The following is a 21,530-nucleotide window of genomic DNA, read 5'->3' on the forward strand; positions in this document are numbered from 1 at the left end:
CCAGCTCTATTTATCTTGAGAGTCTAAAATGGAGGCAAGTAAACAATTTTATGTAACTTAAGAAAATTAAAAGCAAAAATTAAATAAGGTAATATAATGTTGGTAGAATAATGGAAATAACTAAATTTGCATGATTAATTGCTTTTACATATGAAGATATGAAGGATATTGCTTTTTAGGTATTTTAGTAGACCACATAATGTGTCAGGTGCTTTATCTGTTTTAGCTCATTAAATTCTCCCAACACATTGGCAAGAATAACTATTTCCATGTTAAAATAATCTTAAGGGATGTGTCTGATATGAGAAAATTAATAACTGGAAATTTCCTCACCTTCCTATCACAACAAATTCTTGTTTGATGGGAATCACTGGAGTGAAAGCAATAAGGAAAAGCAAGAATGAAAAAGAGTAGCTCATATGACTCAAGAGCCGGGATGTAGAAGGCACTCAGTAAATATGAGCCAGGCAGTAGTCTTACTCTTGCTCAAACAGTAGTGGGTTGTATCAGGGGCCAGGGGCTGCATATTTATTACACTTCTTTAGAAAGACCCTCTAAATAGAGTAGTATCAGTCTTTAATCATCAGGAATTAATAAATATCAGAAAGAAGTTTGGCAGTCCAAATAGTATAATGCTAAGCAAAGAATAAAAAGCAGAACAGAAAGATCTGATAACTCTAAATTTGGGGGGTGAGAGGGGGAAAAAGCAGTTTGGTTAGCTCTTCCCAAATTCAGTTCCTCTAAGGCACACATTATTTGCTTCAACTGGAAACATTCATTCACAGCTCAAGATAAAATTCCTTCACTGCTCAGGCTTCATATTTCTGCACAATGAGGAGCAGATATTGTGCATTTTATCCAAGTAGGTATAATTGGGAGGGCATTTGAGTATTAGTTATCCCTTTGGAGAAACTTCTGTGTCTTCTGTGTGATTCCTAGCTTGCTGTTACACAGTCTCTCAGAAGAGTAATAACAAAGACGTGTGGTTTGTTTTGTTCTATTAGCCTCTCCGAGAAGGAAGTGGTTTGAACTTGCAGCCAGGGAAAAATCGGGGGCTTATTTTGGGATCTCTCAATTTATTATCTATAACTTGTTTCTATTATTACCCATAAATATTTTTGTTCTTAGAATATATCCTGAGAAGTAATAGGATGCCTGTAATTTGCCTCCAAATAATCCAGTGGGGGCAGGGAGTAAATAGAGATATAGATGAAATAAAAGTTGTCATAAGTTTATGATTGTTATAGTGGGATGATTGATACACAGGGGTTTGGTTGTCTGTTTTTCTACTTTTTAATATGTTTTGAATTTTCTACTAACAGTAAAAATTTTTTTAAGATCCTGGACTGTAAAGAACTAAGATTAGTATCTGAAAAAGAGGGCCAGATCCAAGAAGTTTCTTCATAAGATGTATTTTGTAAAACAGATGAGAATAGATGATCTAGTATGTGTGCCTGTTCTTTTCTATCTGTGTAGATTTTCATCCTTATACTAAAAGCCTATTGGTATCAATGCCTGGGGGACTTATGGAAGATAAAGGGGAAAATCTTTCCTCCCCAAGGTCCTGTGAGAAAGTACAGGAGCCTGTGCAGAGGAAAATACTAGGATACTCCTAGAAGCCATGGAGCTGTAAAGGGATGGGGGTTCACTTCACCATGTGGTCAAAGCTATTTCTGTGGGTGCTCTGGATCTCATTTCTGAGCCATAGCCATATCTTCTCTCTCTTTGTTCTAGGGCTCTGGGTCCTGCTAATATCATGGGGAGCTATTGCCCAGAGGTCTGGAAGTGAGTATGTTCAAACAAACCCCACCACCACCTGGAGCCCAGGAAAGGAACTTCACACTAACAAGGACTTATCCTTGGGAATGGTCTTCTTAGGCTTTGAGAAAGTGACCCTTCTTTTTCAAACTTCCAGTCTATTACCAAGGGCTCTTCTTTATATGAAAACAGGCATCTCTTCCCTCTCCTTCCTCCATCTCCTTGTTCCCAACTGGCAGCTGGCATCTTCTGAAGGAGCTCAGACCTAAATGTCCATTTCCCACAGCTCTCTGTGTTCGATGCCCATGCAACGCCCATTGTCTCAATGCCACTTCCTGCCAGTGTGATCCTGGATTCACTTCTCTGTCTGGGAAGACCATCTTTAGCTCTCTCTTGGAAGTCTGTACAGGTAAGAGGCTGAGGTAAAATAGCGGAGGGTATTGGAAATTTGGGGGCATCTAGAGTCCTCAGCTCTTGAAAGAGCATTAAGGTTCTTTGTTAAGGGTAGGAGAGAGGAATCAAGAAACAGGGCACTCAGTTCTCATGGTCATGGGTATAGTGTTCAGAGCTCAGGCTTTGGAGCTAGGCTATCTTAATTCCAGCTGTATTACTGACCAACTGTGTGAGTCCAGGTAAATTGTCTCACTTCCCAGCATCTCAATTCCCTTATCTGTAAATCAGGGACAATAATATTATCAACTCACGTAGTTCCTGTGTGCTTTAAAATAATGAATATGTACAAATAGAATCCATGGAAACAGAAAGCAAAATGATAGGTACCAGATGCCAGAGACGAGGGGAATGGAGAATGACTAATTAATGGAATTTCTTTTAGAGAGATAAAAATGTTTTGGGACTAAATAGAATTGGTGGTTACACAACACTGTGAGTGTGTTAAATACAACTGAATGGTTCTGTTTAAAACGGTTGATTTTGTTATGTGACTTTTCATCTCAATAAAAAAAGATAAATTAATAACATGTAAAAAAACAAGACACTGCCTTTCACCTGATAAGTCAATGCATTTTGTTGTCATTGTTGTTGTTGAAGTTTTTGTTGTTGTATATTGGTCAAGGCTAGAGGCACCAGGGCAAAAGAGGAAACTCTGGCAAGGACCACACAGCAACCACAGATTTGCAATGTTCCACCAACTCTAACACTTGTTTTCAGAAAATTCCATATAAGCCAGAATCTTAGTTCCTCCATCTAAAAATAACCACTGTAATCTCTTGTCAGTATAGCCATTTTCCATCTGTAAAGCACAATTTCTAAAATTAAAATTAACTTAAACCACATGCTGTCTAGATGATACTATTAGAGAGAAGGAAACAGAAACTTTGGGAGGTAGCTTGCTCAGGCTCACCCAGCTAGCTGGTTGTATGCTGGAATTCAGACGGGGTTAATTTGAAGATGAGGAGGCTCTCAAACAATGTCCTGTAACAGGCTCAGAGCAACCCCTTGAAAAGTAAATTAGAAAGAAGGAGCTCCTATTCTTTACAACAGCATGGATAGAACTGGAAAGCATGCTAGGTGAAGAAAGCCAGGTGGTGAAAGACAAATACCATATGATCTCACCTTTAACAGGAACCTAATCAACAAAACAAACAAACAAGCAAAATATAACCAAAGACACTGAAATAGAGAACAGGCTGACAGTGACCAGAGGGGAGAGAATTTCAGGGGAAAAGGGTGAAGGGTTTGCAGGAACAAGTATAAAAGATACATGGACAATAACAGGGTGGGGGTAGAAATAGGAACAAGGTGGGGAGGGCTGGGGAGGTGGTCTGGGATGGGGGTAAAAGGCAGAAAACTGTATTTGAACAACAATTAAAATAAAAAAAATTTAAAGTAAATGAGAAAACTTGGGCCTCGAGAGGTGAAGTAACTGGTCCAAAGCCAAACGGCTAGAAAGTGGGAGAACATGGACCCCATCTCGAACTACAGCTTTCTGAGTTGATCATGAATTAGATGAAATATGAAATATTCTTACTATGGAATATTCTACAATCATGAAAGTTATTTATTATTTTGATATGGAACAGTTGTCACAATATATTTTACAACCTGGAAGAATTTGCATAAACCTAAGCTGTAGTGTGATTCCATGGGAGGTGGGCATAGATGAAAAAGTAATGATGCAGTCTTAATACTTGGTGAAGCTGAGCAATAGGTACCTATTCTCCCTTTTTAAAATTGTTTCAATGATTACATATCTGTGTTCTTTGCATTTTCTGCTTTTCCAGTTTTCTCCCGCAAACACATTATTTTGTTTAAAATGAAAACACAAGGAGTAAATGCATTTAAATCTGGTTGCTACCAATTCTAACCAGAATTTTGGCCCATCCTAGCAGTTCCCACTTGTGTTCCAGATATCAGCGAGTGTGGTCCACCATTATACATGTCTTGTGGAAGCTTTGCAGATTGTCATAATTTGGAGGGAAGTTATTATTGTGAGTGCCTTTCTGGGTACAAGCTCATTTCAGGGGGCACCAAATTCTAAACTGAGACAAACACTTGTCAAGGTAAGTAGTTACCCATGTCATGTGTTCCCTCTACCTGTCTCCCCATGCTGCTCTCACACTCAAGTTCATCCAGTCAGCTTTGAGGCCATCTTGGAACAGTTATTACTAGATCTGAGAGCCCAGGAGAAAGCCTACTTAGGTCTATTTATGGATCCCATCCCTCCCATTTTCTGTTCTTGTTCAGACTTACAACTCCATGTTAGGGTATATTTAAAAGGTTCTTTATAGCAATATAATATGCAATAGTTAAAGATTGGAAACAAATGACATGGTAGAGCCATACAATTATAAACTTAAGAACTTTTTCATATGGTATTTGCCTTTCAGCACCTGGCATATTTCACTCAGCATAATGCTTTCCAGTTCCATCCATGTTGTTGCAAATGGCAAGATTTCATTTGTTTATTGTTGAATAATGTCTCATTGTACTATATAATACACTTTAAATAAAGCTTAACAGACTTAGATTAATTAATGACTTTTCAATGCATTAATTGTTTTGATACTATCTATTTTTATTATTTGTATAGTTGTTTGAATAATGTTTCAAAGTATTTGAAATAATTTAAAGACAGAGTTGTTTAGAATTTACAAAGAGAAAAGTAAAATACTAAATCTTTCAACAGCCCTGGCTGGTGTGGCTCAGTGGATTCAGTGCTGGCCTGAAAACTCAATGGTTTGAGTGCCAGCCAGTTTGATTCCCAGTCAGGACACAAGCCTGGGTTGCAGGCCATGTCCCCAGTAGGGAGCAGGTGAGAGGCAATCACACATTGGTGTTTCTTTCCTTCTCTTTCTGTTTCTATTCTCCTCTCTCTAAAAATAAATAAATAAAATTAAAAGAAAATAAACCTTTCAACATTAAGAAATATGACAGCAATATACTTGCTTTAAATGTTTTTGAAAGATTTATTTAAATTTATTGGGATGACACTGGTAAATAAGATTACACAGGTTTCAGTGTATGCATCTATGAGAAGTCATCTGTATGTAAACATTAATCTTGTTAGGAGGATTATCTATTTCTAAGCTATTCACCAGCCCTAGAGGAGAGAAACCTCCAACTTTCAGGGCTCCTCTCACTTCATTGTCTAGGTTACAGACAGAAAAAGCTATATTTAAATATTGTCCAAACTCCACTCTCCTATTCTCTAAGTTAGCACAAGAGGATCCAATTTTTCCCCTAATTAGAAAAGAGAGAAGGAGAAGTTTGGAGCCAAATAAATTTTAAGATACCCACATTTACTCAACACTGTGACCACAATCACATGGCTTCCTCATTTCTCATCCACAAACTTCTCTAGAAATAAGAAACTTCCTCTGAGTGAGGAGATTGCACAAATGCCTGAGATATCCTGAGGCCAAAATAAGTTCCTTCTAGGTGTGGCCTACCATTCACCCATAGGTTGTGGGCAACTCTGAGGCTGTCCTGGAGTGTAGACCTGTGACTGGAGCCATAGGAGGTTGAAGAAAAGCATCAGCCAGTGGCTGGGGGCTTTGTGAGCTAGCTAATCACAGCTCGGGTTATCCACTGGACTCCTGAAGCAATGCTAAGAGCTGATTCCAACGCCACTTGGCTGGAAGCCATTCTCAGATTCCTGAATGGACCATTGTACTAGTTTCCTATTGCTCATATAAACTTAGTAGTTGAAAACAAAACAAATATATTCCCTTAGAGTTTGGAAGGTCAGAAGTTTTAAACAGTTTCTTCTGTAGGTCCTAGGGGAAGATCTGTTTCCTCCCTCTTTTAGCTTCTGGAGTTTATCTGCATTCCATGGTTCTAGGCTTCTTTCCTTCCCTTCAAAGCCAACAGCATATCTATCACCTCTTCTCCTCTCTGACTTCCTCCCCCACTCTCATAAATAGGACCTTTGTGATTACATCAAGCGCATCCTGGTCATCCAGGATTATCTGCCATTTCAACATCCTTAATCACAAGCTCAAAAATTATTTTGAGTGAAAGGTAACATACTCATACATTCCAAAAATTAGAACTTAGACACTTAGACATCCTTGAAGAGGCCATTGTTTTGTCTACCATACTCACCACTCACCAAGCAACTCTGACGAAAGATATAACACACACACACAGTCACACTCACACTCACATTCACATAGTTCTTGTCTTGCTCACCTTGCTTGAATATAGAGACTAGAAAACCTCCTTCTGTGAAGAGCCATATAGTAAAGATCTTAAGCTTTGAGAACCAGAAGGTATCTGTCACAACTACTTAACTCTGCCATTATAGTTTGAAAGCAACCATAGACAACATATAAATAAATAAGCATTGCTTCATTCCAATGAAACTTTATGGATATTAATATAAGTTGAATTTTATAAAATTTTCATGTGTCATAAAAGATAGCTCTTTCTTTGACATTTTTGGCCACTTAAAAATATAAAAACTACTCTTAGCTCATGGACTGTACAGAAACAGGCAGCAGGTGGACTTGGCCTGGGGCCATAGTTTGTCAGCCCCCACCCTGAGGTGGTGGGAGAGCTGAGAGTGCCACCACAAGATGGTACCCATTTTAGCTGTGATGGACTCCTTGATGCCTGCACTTGAGAAAGGTGGTAAAGGGTAGTAAGGCTGGGGTTGGCGAGTAGAAGGGAGGCCTTAGCAGGACTGGGCTGTGGGACTGATCCTCCTTTTTATGTCTCCAGATGTGGATGAGTGCAGCTCAGGACAACACCAATGCCACAACTCCACTCGCTGCATCAATGTGAGGGGCAGCTACAGATGCTACTGTCATCATGACTGGGTAGCTGGGTCCAGCCCTCTGAATGGCCTAAACACCACTGTCTGTGAAGGTATATGGTCCTGACACACATACACACATGGACACGTGTGTGCATACACATGCATGTATTCGAACCACATTGGTGCGTGTGTGCACACAAAAACAAGTGCACATGTGCACACTCACATGATGCACATGCACACACATACCAACGGTGCTCCTGCCTCTTTTCTTTGCAGAATCCCCCTTTTCCTCTTGGACACCACCTTCTGGAGTCAAGAGTCAGGTGAGTGAAGACTCAGCAGAAGACCAGGAAGCATAGAGATCCTTGCCAACACCATCCTGCTTCTCTGTCCTCTTCTCAAGTTTCCTCTTCAGGACCTCTGACCAACCCCCATGTTCATTCGGTCTCCCCAGAGCCTCACCCGCTTCTTTGACAAAATCGAGCAGTTATCTCAAGACTTCAAGCCAGCCTGGGCTGAGAACACCATCCAGGTAAAGTCAGAACCAAGAAAGAGGCAAGATATGGAAATCCCATAGAGACCCAGATTACTTTGGTAGCAGTGCAGCCAAATGCCCATATAGTAGACACTGCAACTGGCTTCTCACCCATATTGGGGAGAAGGCTGGTACACTCAGGTATCTAGAAGCACTTTTAAAAACACCCAGGTGCACTTACTTATGGTTCTTTCCCTGTTGTTGGCTTTGGACTTTGGGTTTATGTCATCCTTGGAATTCCTGACACAGATTCACCTCTGTGTGGCTATGATCTAAGCAGCAAAGGCTATCTGAGGAATCTAATTCAGTCCCACTGTTATTCTCCAAATAGACGGTTTCTAGGGTCTGTTCTTTGGGGCTAAATAATCAGGGTCTTCATGAAGCCCCGTTGGTCTGTTGTCTACTGTCTTGTGTCCCCATTGCCCCAGAACCTTGTGCAGGAGGTGGGTGAGCTGCTAGAGACCCCTGGGGACCTAGAGACCCTGCCCCACTCAGAGCAGCGCTGTGTAGCCACTAACCTGCTCAGTGGCCTGGAGGATGTTCTGAGAGGGCTGAGCAAGGATCTATCCAATTGGCCATTGACTATGCATGCTCCTGCAGGCACAGGTAAGCACCTGGGTCTACCTCAGACTCCTGCTCCACCTGTTCACCATCTAATTCCTCCTTCTCCCTAGATACCGCTCCATTGGAACCAAGTGACCACACTCACATCTCAGGGTTTTATTTAAAATAAAATATTACTCATGTAAGAGAATAAAGCCCTTTGAAACTAAGTTTTTCATTTGTTTCAAGCACAAAACTTAAATTTAAATAAATGAGGAGCAAAAATAAATACAAGCAAACATCAATGATAAGTATATCACTATATTACTTATATAATTATAACAAAATACCTGTAATTATATTAATAAAAATAAGGTGTTCAAAAATAGACACTTCCCCCAAAAGAGGACATACAAAGGGCCAGAGACATATAAAAGGATGCTCCGCATCACTAGCCATCAGAGAGATGCACATTAAAACCACAGTGCGATACCACTTCACACTAGTCAGAATGGTCATCATAAACAAACCAATGAACAAGTGCTGGTGAGGTTGTGGAGAAAATGAACCCCTAGTCCACTGTTGGTGGGAATGCAGACTGGCGCAGCCACTGTGGAAAACAGTATGGAATTTTCTCAGAAAACTAAAAGTGGAACTGCCTTTTGACCGGGCAATTCCACTGCTGGGATTATACCCTAGGAGCCCTGAAACACCAATCCAAAAGAAACAATGCACCCTAATGTTCATAGCAGCACAATTTACAATAGCCAAGTGCTGGAAGCAACCTAAGTTTCCACCAGTAAATAAGTGGATAAAAAAACTATGGTACATTTACACAGTGGAATACTACACAGCAGAAAGAAAGAAGGAACTCCTACTCTTTGTGACAGCATGGAGAGAACCAGGGAGCATTATGCTAAGTGAAATAAGTAAGGCAGTGAAAGACAAATACCATATGATCTAACTTTGAGTGGAACCTAATCAACAAAACAAACAAGATATAACCAGAAACATTAAAATAAAGAACAAAATTACAAGAACCAAAGGAGAGGAGAAAGAGGGAAAATGGGAGAAAATAGGGGAAGGTCTATCAAGGAACATACATAAAGGACACATGGGCAAAGCCAAAGAGGGTAGATTTAGAGTGGGAGGTAGGGATGGGTGGGGTGGGTGTGGTGGGGTGAAAATGGAGACAACTGTACTTGAACAATAATTAAAAACATAAACACTGCTTGCAAGTGAAAAAATGCAATTAATCTTGAAATGTTGAAAATTACATAATATTTTGTCTGTTTTAAGTACAATCTTGAATAACATTACATCAATGATTTTATTGTGGAAACATGTCATTTTTGTGTAATTTTCTCAGCTCTTTCAACACCTATACTGCCCAGGAAGATGGTAAGAGAGTATTAAACACTGGTCACAAATACTTCCCTCTGACTCTTTCATCTCAAACAATCTTGGTCATTGCAATCATTTTATTAATGGCTCCATTTGTATTTCAAAGAAAGCATTTCCAGACATTTTTTAAAACTTCACCATATGTAGGTGGCAGTTATCAAGCAGACTCAACCTTGATCAGGTGTTTTTTTAAGAGTGTTTTTAGGATACAATTTACACACCATAAACACACCCTTTAAAGTGTATAAGTTGATGGTTTTAACATAGTCACAAAGTTGTGCACCATCACCATGAAACAATTATGGAACATTTTCATCACCTCAAACAGAAATCCCATACCCACTAGCAGATACTCCCATTCCTGGAACCCCGATTCTGTGGCAACCACTAATCAGTTTCCTATCTCCATAGATTTACCTACTCTGGCCATTTCATATAAATGGGATTATATATAATATGTGGTTTCATGCGATTGGCTTCTTTCACTCAGCATGATGTTTTTGAAGTTCACTCATGCTGTAGCACATATCAATACTTCATTTCTTTTTATCGATGCATAGTATGCTATTATGTGGTTATACACATTTTATTTAATCATTTGGTGAACATTTGGGTTGTTTCTGCTTTTTGGCACTTATGAATTAACATTCATGAACAAGTATTTGCTTGGATGCATGTTTTCTTTTCTTTTGGTTACATAACTAGGAGTGGAATTGCTGAGGCATATACCAACTCTATATTTATCATTTTAAGAATTGCTACTGTTTTCCAAAGTAGCTGCACCATTTATATTCCCACCGGTAGTGTATGAGGGTTTCAATTTTGGCACATTTTGCCAACATTTGCTATTTTTTGAGCTTTTGATTGTAGCTATTCTACTAAGTATGAGGTGGCATCTCACTGGGGTTGGGTTTTAATTTTATTTACCTAATAACTAATAATGTTAAATATCTTCCTATATCTTCTTTGGAGAAATGTTTATTCAATCTTTTACCTAGTTTTAAAGTGGGTTATTTGTCTTATTACTGAGTTGTAAGAACTCTATTTGGGGTGGGCAAAGGTAGGTTTACAGTTGTGAGTACATAAAACAGAGTTTATTCTTGTATTATTATATATTAATTATTTTATTTATTATTATTATTACTAATCTACTTTTGCCCACTCCTGTATATTCTGGGTACTAGACCTCTGTCAGACTTTGAGTTGCAAATACCTACATCAAATTTAAGAATAGTGTTATATGCATTTAAATTTTTAAAATCTTTGAACTAGAGTTAGAATTTGTCATTGCGACAGAACCCTTATATTGTTTGAGAGCATTTTCTTCCTTTTCTTAAAATACATGACACAGTTTTAGTAGAGTGTTTTCTAAATACGTTCAATTTTTGGAGACACTTGTTTTAAGCTTGTAAAAATGCTAAAATAACAGTCTTATACCAGCCACACTACTCTTCTTTTATTACTTAAATTTCATGTCATTTACCAACACACTGAAAAAGCCAGTCCCAATTGCAAGATGTAACCTGACTTCTCCCATCTCTCATGCCATTGCCACTACTACAGAACTGTCTCTGGTGGTGCAGGAGGAGCAAGGAGTGGGAGCCATCACCTTGAGACAGAGCCAGGCAATGATGAAGTTTGACCGGGATGTGGTGCAGAAATCCAATGACTTGGGTAATGACTGAGCTGGGGAAGGGAAGGCCACTGAGACCTTGCTATGGGGCAAGACAGCCAGCATGGAACACAGAGAATTATTAAACATTAAAAAATAAAATGTAGGGTCCATAGGCCCACCAGGGAGAGCTCATATGAGTGGAAGTTGCCCTGGTGGGCACCCCAAGATGTCAGCCTTGGCCTCGTTCTGCAGGTGCTTCGGTGGCGGGCCTTATCTGTACTCCAGGGATGGGCAAGCTGCTGGTTGAGGCCTCTCTGGTCCTAGAGACACACAAAGGCTTGCTGCAGGGCGTCTCCCCAGTCCTGGTTTCTGATGTCAACTCCGCCTTTCTGAACAACAAAGACACCCAGGACCTCAGCTCCCCAGTCACTTTCATCTTCTCCCACCACGTGAGTCTTGGTGGGACTGGGCTGTAGGTGTGGGAGGAGCCTGAGTCCTGGACACAGTCCTGCTGCTCAGCTCAGGCTAGGGATTCAAGTGGCCTCCCCCACAGGTGCACCATCTCCCCAGGAAAGTCAGCCTTTCCAGGGTCATCTTTGAGTCAGCATCTCTGAGCACAGGAACCATTAACCAGCTCACACCTGTGCCCTATTCCTACAGCCGATGATCCCTGGACCCAAGGAGGAGGTGCTATGTGTCTTCTGAGATCGTGGTCAGGATGGATGTGGTCACTGGGCCACCAAAGGCTGCAGGATGGTGGACACCAGAAACACCAGCACCACCTGCCTGTGCACCCACCTCAGCAGTTTTGCTGTCCTCATGGCCCAGTACAACATGCAGGTGAGAGCCCTAACAGCCAGGAGATAGGGATACTTGGAACCGAAAAGACCTGAAAGAGAACCCATCGGAGGGTAGCCAATGAGAACAGCTGCATCAAGGGCCAAACTATTCTCTCCTGACCACAGGATACAGTTACTTTCTCTGGGTGATCTCCAGGAGTTGAGATTCACCCATGTGACATAAGGCAATGAAGATCCACATGGAGATAAGGATGAAAACTCTTTTAGCTAAATGGTCAGGCTGCCTGGGCATTAGGAAAAATTCATCCCCCCCCAAAAAAAATGTGTTTCTTCCTGCTACTTTGCTATAGAATAAGAATACATTGTGCAAGTTTTCTGATTTAAATTTTATTTTTATTTTTATCATTAATTTAAATTTTTGAAGATATAAAAATATTAAAAACTCTAAAGTAACAGAAGGGGTAACAAAGTCTTTTCCTCACTCGTGTTACTCAGTGATCAGGGTCCTTCTCAGAAGAAACCTCAGAAATCTGTTTCTTCTGAGCTCTCTCAGAGATATTTTATGTGTAAATAAGCACATACATATAATGTGTAGTTTTGTTTTCACTCACACCCTTCATACTGTATTCACTCGTGCATTTTTTTAATCCAGAGACAGAAACACCAATGTGAGAGATAAATGATCAGTTGCTTCCCATATGTACTCTGACTGGGGATTGAACCTGCAACCTTTTGGTGTATGGGACAACGCTCCAACTGACTGGGCCACCCAGCCAGAGTTGCATTATTCTCACTTAAAGTATTTTAGAGATTCTAAACCAGTATATAATAAACTTTCTCATTCATTTTTACATCTATATAACTTTTCATTTCATGGATATTGTACACTTTAACAAGTCTCTAATGATAATTATTTTCTTTTTAATATTTTGCTTCTATGATACAGTAATATGGCAGGGTTGAATCTATAGTCATAATTCTGATAGATATTGCCACATTTCAACACATTTCTGTAGCTGCCCAGTAAATACCTTTAAATTCTTTTCCTTGCAGACAGAATTATTATTTATATTTTTAAGTATTTTTTACTGATTATGCTATTATAGTTTTCCCATTTTTTCCCTCTGTATCCTCCCTCCACCCTGCACCTCCAACCCTCCAGCATTCCCCCTCCTTAGTTCATATCCATGGGTTGTACATATAAGTTCTTTGAGTGTTTCCTGCGCCATTTTTATCTCTCCCCATCTATTTTATGCCTACTAATTATGCTTCTTCTTCCCTGTACATTTCCCCCCCATTCCTCCCTTCCCCCGTCCCACTGAAATCCCTCCATGTGATGTCCATTTCTCTGATTCTGTTCCTGTTCTAGTTGTTTTTCTTCTCAGGTTCATTTGCTGCTAGCTGTGTCTGTTGTCATTTTATTGTTTATATTTTCTATCTTTGTTTTCTTAGATAAGTCCCTTTAACATTTCATATAATAAGGGCTTGTGGTGATGAACTCCTTTAACTTGACCTTATCTGGGAAGCACCTTATCTGCCCTTTCATTCTAAATGAAAGCTTTGCTGGATAGAGTAATCTTGGATGTAGATCCTTGACTTTCATGTCTTGGAATACTTCTTTCCAGCCCCTTCTTTGCCTGCAAGGTTTCTTTTAACAAATCAGCTGACATTATAATAGGAACTCCTTTGTAGGTAACGCTCTCCTTTTTTCTTGCTGCTTTTAAGATTCTCTCCTTCATTTTAATCTTGGCTAATATAATTATGATGTGCCTTGGTGTGTTCCCCCTTGGGTCCCACTTCTTTGGGACTCTCTGAACTTCCTAGACTTCCTGGAAGTCTATCTCCTTCACCAGATTGTGGAAGTTTTCCTTCATTATTTTTTCAAATAAATTTTCCATCTTGTGCTGGCTTTCCCCCTTCTGGCACCCCTATAATTCGGATGTTGGAACATTTAAAGATGTCCCAGAGGTTCGTAAGACTCTCCTCACTTCTTTGAATTCTTGCTTCCTGACTCTTTTCTGTTTGGCCATTTATTTCTTTCTTCTGGTCTACTCCATTGCTTTGAGTCCCAGTTTCCTTTTCATCTGTTGGTTCCCTGTCAATGTTTTGCTTCATTTTGATTAGTTTCTTTCATTGATATTTGTCTAATTTGTGGCTATAATCAACCAGTTCTGTGAGGATCCTGATGACCAGTGTTTTAAACTGTGCATCTGAGAGTTTTGCTATTTCTTCATCGCTTAAATCTATGGGCTCTGGGGCTTTGAGAACTTGTGACATTTTTGGTCTGTTCTGGCCCTTTAAGTGTGAGAAGTGGTGCCTTGGACTCCCAGGTCGCTGGGTTGTGACGCTGTATGTGGAAGCGTGGTCAGAGTGGGGAAATGGCGGCGCCCTCTACTGCCGCTTGCCGCGGGGACCGCCGGGCCTCGGTCCAACTGCCCACTCCCTCGCCTGTCCGCTCGCGCACAAATGGGCGACCACAGTCAACACGCAGCACCGCTTCCCTGCTGTCTCCCCCGCGGTCGCTTGCCTGGTGGCTCGCTCGGTCGCTCACTAGGTCCAACCCTGCGCCTGGATTCCGCTTTTGGATTCTGCACCTGAGTCCGTCTGACCGAGTCCTCCTGTGCAACCCCTCACCAGCCGCTGGTTTCGCCCCTTACCGGTCAGGCTGAAGAATTTGTTGTTAACGGACTTCCCAAAAGTTCAATTTTCCGTGTTCTGGCTATGTTTTCTGTTGCTAATATTTAGTTGTCTCTAAACTTGGTTGTGTGAGAAGGCACGGCACATCCACCTATGCCTCCATCTTGGCGGAAGTGTCTGCTCCTTCTGTTTAACATAGTGTCTATGAGATTCTCCTTTGTTATACTGTCCGTAACCATAGTTTATTTGTTTTTAATGCTATAGAGTTTGCCAGTGTATGACCACCCCACAAGTTGTTTACCTATTCTCTAGTTACTGGACATTTACATTGTTTCCAGTCTGGGCTCTTATGCATAAAGCTGCTATGAACATTCTTAAACATTCTTTTTATGAACTTTTTCTCTTTCTCTTGGGTAAACTCTCAGATATGGATTTTATGGGTCATATAGTACTCCTACATACGTTTATAAGAAACCACCAAACTCCACTCCAGAAGAAGTTACCTCTTACATTCTCATCCAGCAGTGTATGAGAGTTCCAGTCATTCTGTTTTGCCCACACTTATCACTATTTTTTGTTTGTTTTGTCATTCTAATCTGTGTACTTTGAAAAACACAATTTTACCCCAGAGCAGAAAAGTTTGATTGAGATCTCTTTGCTGGGTCCCAGGAGGAGGATCCTGCCCTGGCTGTGATCACCTATGTGGGGTTGAGCCTCTCTCTGCTATGCCTTCTCCTGGTGGCCCTCACCTTCCTGCTGTGCAAAACCATCCAGAACACCAGCACCTCCCTCCACCTGCAGCTCTGCATCTGCCTCTTCCTGGCCCACCTGCTCTTCCTCACAGCCATTGACAGAACAGAGATTAAGGTACTGACATCCCCCAAGGACCCTTGTCCTGTCTGGGAGATATATGTGCATGGGGCCATGCAGCATTTTACCCCTTAATAAAATGTCCTTGGATTCTGGGTAGCTTAGAGGGGTGAGTAGCCAATTTCACATTGACTGATGCAACAGGATGACAGATCCTCTCTTGACAATTCCTTCATAAACAGAGTTCTCTTTGAGGTATAGGACAGGTCCTAAGGCCACACTCCACCCTTACAACCCCACCTGGTGACCCTGACTTCTCCCCCCGGTACTATGCACCATCATCGCTGGTGCCTTACACTACCTCTACCTGGCCTCCTTCACCTGGATGCTGCTGGAGGGTCTGCACCTCTTTCTCACTGCACACAATCTGATGGTGGTCAACTACTCCAGTGTGAGTAGGTTCATGAAGTTCATGCTCCCTGTGGGCTATGGAATCCCGGCTGTCATTGTGGCCATTTCTGCAGCAACCAGGCCTCACCTTTATGGAACAGCTGCACAGTAAATTAAAGTTCACACTAGTCTGATTATCTTCCCTACATGAATGGTCATCTTCTCCAAATGAATAACCAGCAGAGAACCAATGTAGCCCTATCATTTCAAGAGAATATGAAAAACAGCCAGAGGAAAACTCAGTAATCACACTGCAGATGTCTTTTTGGTGGAAGACTGTGGTCATTAGTCATTTTTATGCCCTAGAGAGTTAATTGTTTTAAATGTTAATTACATTGTATATAAAAATTACATATTCATATAGTATTAATTGTATATAATATTACCAATGTACTAATATATTGATTATTAATAATTATAAATTAATATGTAGTTAAAATAATCGAAGTGACTATTTTTATCTTTTAGATTTAATTATGAATAATAATCATATATTATATTAATGACTACTTATTGGTATAATATTAATTGTACCTTATAGTTAGTGAATATATATAAATATTATTCATTGCATTAATTAATGAGACTGTTCCAGTAAAACACATTTACAAAAGCAGGAGATGGCTGAAGCTGGCCCACAGGGTACAATTTATCAACATTGCCTTAGTAGTGTTTGTTTTTAGTCTTCTGGTGGATCCACCTAACTCCATGGTCCTCACACCTCCCAACTCATTCTCAAGCATCTCACTTGGCCTCGAATTACTGGCTGTGTTTCCTTGAGCATCAAATGCCTGGCCTGCCATTATTTGAATCTGTATGTTGTCATGAGAAGTAAATTATGTGACGTACGTGAGCCCTGCCTTAGTACTGTGTCAGGTCACAGTCATCATCTTTTTACCATCATCTTACATATCCCAGGTTTTCTCACCTTCTTTGTACCTGCTCATCTTCCATATCTCAGAATAGACAGAATAAGTTCTCTCCGTGTCCTTCTACCTGAACCTCCTATACCCCAGACTAGGCTACTGATCCAGCCACATGTTTTCATAGCTCCTCACACTTGATAAAAAAACTCATCATTGTTTCTATTGTGTAATTGGTAACCTTTCCACCCAGCTGGGGCCTCCCTGAGGACTGAGACCAGCCTATCTTTTTTAATCCTCACCTGAGGATATTTATTGATTTGAAAGAAAGAGAGACAGAGAGAGAGAGATATCAATGTGAGAGAGAAACATAGATCTGTTGCCTCCATACATGCCTCACTGTGGATCAAACCCATAACCTAGGTGTGTGCCCTGACTGGGAAATCAAACCTGCAACCTTTTGGCATACAGGATGATGCTCCAACCAACTGAGCCACATCCAAGGGCTGAGACCAGTCTATCTTAATTGCAACTGGATCTTCAGACCAAGCAGAGATTCTGATTCAGAAGAGACATAATATTTGCCCAATAAACCATAAGTTTTTTAATTTAATTTACTGAAGCAACACTGGTGAATAATACCACACAGGTTTCAAGTGTACAACTCAATAAAATATCATCTGTACACTGCATTATGCACTCACTACCCAAAGTCAAGTGTCTTTCTTCTGCCATTTATTTCCCCATTGCCCACTTCCACTCCCCCTACCCCCTTTCCCTCTGCTGTCACAATACTGTTGTCTGTGTCTTTGTGTCAAAATATATATATTTTGCTTAATACTTTCACCTTTTTTCACCCAGTCCCCCAGTGCCCCTCCCCTCTGACAGCTCTCAGTGTGTTCTATGCATCTATGCTTCTGTTTTTGTTAACCATAAATTAATTCATTAATTCTTTTATGAGCTTATATTTATCTCTGCAAGCATTTGGGGGGCCCAAAACTTAGCAGAGTTTTTTTAATTAAAAAATTTAATAACCACTTTATTAAAGTGTGATTGATATATAAAAAGTTGTGCATGTTTAACATCTGCAACTGATGAGTGTGGGTATGAGTATACACCCATTAAACCATCACCACCATCAAAGGAATAAAAAGGTATCAATATGAAAGATAAATAAGTTTGGGAGGTCTGTAGACCATATACAGATTTTTAGTGTCTATAGTTAACAAATTATATTGAATAGTTATAATTTACTAAGACAGCAGATCTCAAAATGTTCTCACCCACAAAAAGGAATAATAATAATATAATAAAGGAGTCACAGAAAAACTATGCGACATGAGCGATATGTTTATTGATTGATTGTTTATCCACAAAGGCAAATACATTCTTTGATCTCTTTCCATCTCTCTCTTAGATGCTGGCTCCATGCACAACAGGGATTTGCATGGACTTTCCTTGGCCCTGTCTGCCTCATCATCTCTGTGAGTAAAGGATGGCATCAGAGCATCCCTCTTGCTCAGCTCACGGTCAATCATAAGAGCAGGTGTATAAGGAGGGCTATAGGCAAAGTGAACAATCAATCAGTTTCTCCTCAGGACTGAGGGGGATCCCAGCAGGCACAATTATAGTTTTAAATCAGGACAAGTGGGATTCCTAAGACATTGGACTTTTGGTGCTAAAACTCAGATAATTGGGATGACTTGGTCACCCCAGTTACCGAACAAGAATGTGCCTGAGTTAACTTCGTTTGGGATATGGTTTTCTATGACTGCTATGAAATATTAAAGCTTGTTACCTGCTGGGTTAAGTGTTCAATGAGCTAGGAGGAAGCTATACAGATGTGGAATATATTCAATATGCCTCATGGGGTTTCCACAGATTAACTTGGCTTTCTTTCTGATGACCATCTGGATTCTGAAAAGCAAGATTTCCTCACTCAACAGTGATGTGTCCACCCTCCAGAACACGAGGTGAGATGGGTCAGATGGGCACACTGCCCCACACAAAGCAGGGTCCAGGAGCGAGGCCCTACATTTTCAAGCTCCTGAAGTCCTTTCACAGGGATTCTGAGGGGACAGGAGAAGAAATGCAGCCACACTTCCTGGAAACCTGCTCAGATACTGTGCTTTTCTGCCAAATGCAAGCCAGAAACTTTTCATTTCTGCATAAATCCAACATGAAATTACCTCAGCTACAGAGATGTTGACTTTGTTTTGTTTTGTTTTTTAACAATTTTATTTAGTTATTTTTCAAGTACAGTTTTTTGTCTATTTCTCCCATCCCAGCCCCCCTCCCCCACCCCATGCTCCCCACCTCCCTCCCATCTCCACCCCCCTTAGTTCTCGTCCCTGTGTCCTTCATATTTGTTCCTCCAAATCCCTGCCCTTTTCCCCTTAAATTCCCTCCCCTCTACCCTCTGCTCACTGTCCCCCTATTCTCTATTTCAGTGTCTTTTGTTTTTATTCTGCTTGCTTGTTTGTTTTGTTGTTTAGCTTCCTGTTAAAGGTGAGATCATATGGTATTTGTCTTTCAACACCTGGCCTATTTCACTCAGCATAATACTTTCAAGTTTCATCCATGTTGTTTGTTTTGTTAAAAGTGGATTGCTTCCATGGCCCTATGAAAATATCCAAAAAACATTTACATGTTTATAAATCTCTTAGGAAATCACCTACCTGTTCCCAGAACCCAGAACACACCTTCATGCCCACACCTTCATGGAGGCTCTTCCCTCTGTTCTCTCCACTTCTACATCTGCTATAATCAGGTTCTTTATGCACATGCCACATCTTCTTAAAGGCTAGGGGTGTCCTTTGGTTTCCTCAATTATGCACAGAATGAGTGGCCTCTATTCTGAGCAAAACATACCTGGGGACAGTTCACAGAGAGGGAGAAGACAGGACCAGTCCTGGATGGGACCCAGGCAGAGGTACCTCACACATCACAAATATTGTAAGTGACCAGTTGTGTTAGTCTCCATGAGACTGTAAGGTCTGTGAAGACAGAAATTGTCTTTTATATTTTTAAACCCAAGACCCAGAGCAGAGTCAGGTACATAGAACATCTTCAGTAATGTCAGTTGAATGAAATTAGGGACATTCATGATATATCATGATCATTTTGAAACCCACTTCATGAATTATCACTACTTCAATCCAAGTCAAAATACCATCACAGTTCCTAATGGCATTTTTTTAGAGAATCATTGAGAGTAAAAACCAAAGCGGGTCATAATTCAGTCACATGTGTCCATGGGGTGAAGATGAGAGTGGCCGTTATTCTGTTGCTCTTGGTGTACCATGGGTCTCCCTTCTCCTCCTACTCAGGATGCTGACATTTAAAGCAATGGCCCAGCTCTTCATCCTGGGCTGCACGTGGTGCCTAGGAATCCTGCAGGTGGACCCAGCTGCCCATGCCATGGCCTATCTCTTCACCATCATCAACAGCCTACAGGGTGTTTTCATCTTCCTGGTACACTGTCTCCTCAGCCAGCAGGTACCACAATCTGACTCCCACCCAGCATCCTTTCCATTCTCACTCCTCTCAGTGAGCTGACTCTGAACATGCTTTGCCTCTGCAGGTCTGGGAGCAATACAGGCAATGGTTGAGACGGGTCAGGAAAACCAAAGTGGACTCTGAGAAGTACACCCTCTCCAGCAGGACTATGTCAGATGTCCCTAAACACAGTTTGGTAAGATTACTCATCACTCTCAGAGCATTTCACTAACTGGTCTCATTGAGTTCTCATGTCCATCACACTAGACAACTCAGGTATATAGCAGGGGATTTCCTAAAGTAACCCACACTGGGTTTGCTCCTAGACTCACTCAAAGACATTTTCCTGTTATGAATGCAACTCTTTCTCAACTCTCACTCACTGTGTTTCTTTGCTCATCTTAACTCTTCCAAATGACTATCTTCTCATTTCCCATGTGCATAGAGCACACACTTTGTGTTACATGGTGTACGTTGTTTTTAATCTTAGTGAGAAGACACAAGAAACTTCATCATAGGCAAAAAGAGAATCTACCGTCAATGAGCAGGAACTAGTAATGTGAGGCTGTGATGCTCAAAGGGCACAGTCTTTGTCCCACCCTTTGTCCCAAGTCATTCCATGCTCCTTCTTTATATATAGAACAACAAATACATGGTACATGTCATCATAAAAGTTAATAAAATAAGTGTTAAGTTGGATTTTACTTTCTTTAAAAGTCTACAATAATTCCTGATACTATGAGCACATACATACCTGGGAAAATCAGGTAGGATAATTACAGAGGGCAGAGGAGAGATCCTGGCAGTGTAAATCCTGCCAAGCATTTTTATGTTTGGGTTTACAAAACTACTTTCATGTTTTTTGTTCATATGTATTCCCATCTGCACTTGAAGGTTAAGTATTATGTTTCCTCTTGTAGATAAAGAAAGTGAGACCCATGGGGTTCATATGAATTGTGCAAGTACCTCAACTTTCCCCAACTTCCATCTACCCACCACACTGCCTGGCAAGCCTGTGTTTTTCTCATCCTCTTCCGCATTCACCCTCTAGAAGTCCTACTTCCCAAACTCTATTCCTCCAAAGTCTCATCCTTCTAACTTCTTCCTTTTCCTAGCAGATGTTCCTACCAGCTTCTTCACAGAGATAATACAAGTCAGCAGGGTGAAACAAGGTCAACTTTGTGCTCTGAAAAACACCAGCTATTTCAGACATCTGGTTCATTCTCTTCTCATTCCATTTTATTACCACAGTGCTTCCTATTTTTTAAAGCAAATTCTTCAGCAGTACTTTGCTTCTCAACACTCCTGATTTCTCAATAAATTTATATTATTGCTCTCACAAATATGTCTATTTTAATCAGTCTCGTGTTCTCAACAGGATTTTTTTTACTTT

General features: G+C 40.6%; 1 protein-coding gene across 1 annotated transcript; it reads left to right on the forward strand.

Moving 5' to 3' along the window:
* The first annotated feature begins 745 nt into the window (after positions 1 to 745).
* On the forward strand, positions 746 to 20,932 carry LOC119046511 (adhesion G protein-coupled receptor E2-like). Its single transcript, XM_053671938.1, is given in 17 exon segments — positions 746 to 862; positions 1,735 to 1,785; positions 2,045 to 2,167; positions 4,128 to 4,280; positions 6,943 to 7,089; positions 7,259 to 7,305; positions 7,437 to 7,514; positions 7,946 to 8,123; positions 11,028 to 11,138; positions 11,332 to 11,528; positions 11,740 to 11,919; positions 15,186 to 15,382; positions 15,651 to 15,884; positions 18,057 to 18,123; positions 18,521 to 18,612; positions 19,969 to 20,137; positions 20,223 to 20,932. Coding segments are annotated over 17 exon segments (2,202 nt in total). The 5' UTR covers positions 746 to 831; the 3' UTR covers positions 20,370 to 20,932.
* The last annotated feature ends 598 nt before the right edge of the window (positions 20,933 to 21,530 follow it).

The sequence above is a fragment of the Artibeus jamaicensis genome, unplaced genomic scaffold (genome assembly GCF_021234435.1).
Source record: "Artibeus jamaicensis isolate MK-2021 breed Jamaican fruit bat unplaced genomic scaffold, CSHL_Jam_final contig_1867, whole genome shotgun sequence".
NCBI classification, from domain to species: Eukaryota; Metazoa; Chordata; class Mammalia; order Chiroptera; family Phyllostomidae; genus Artibeus; species Artibeus jamaicensis.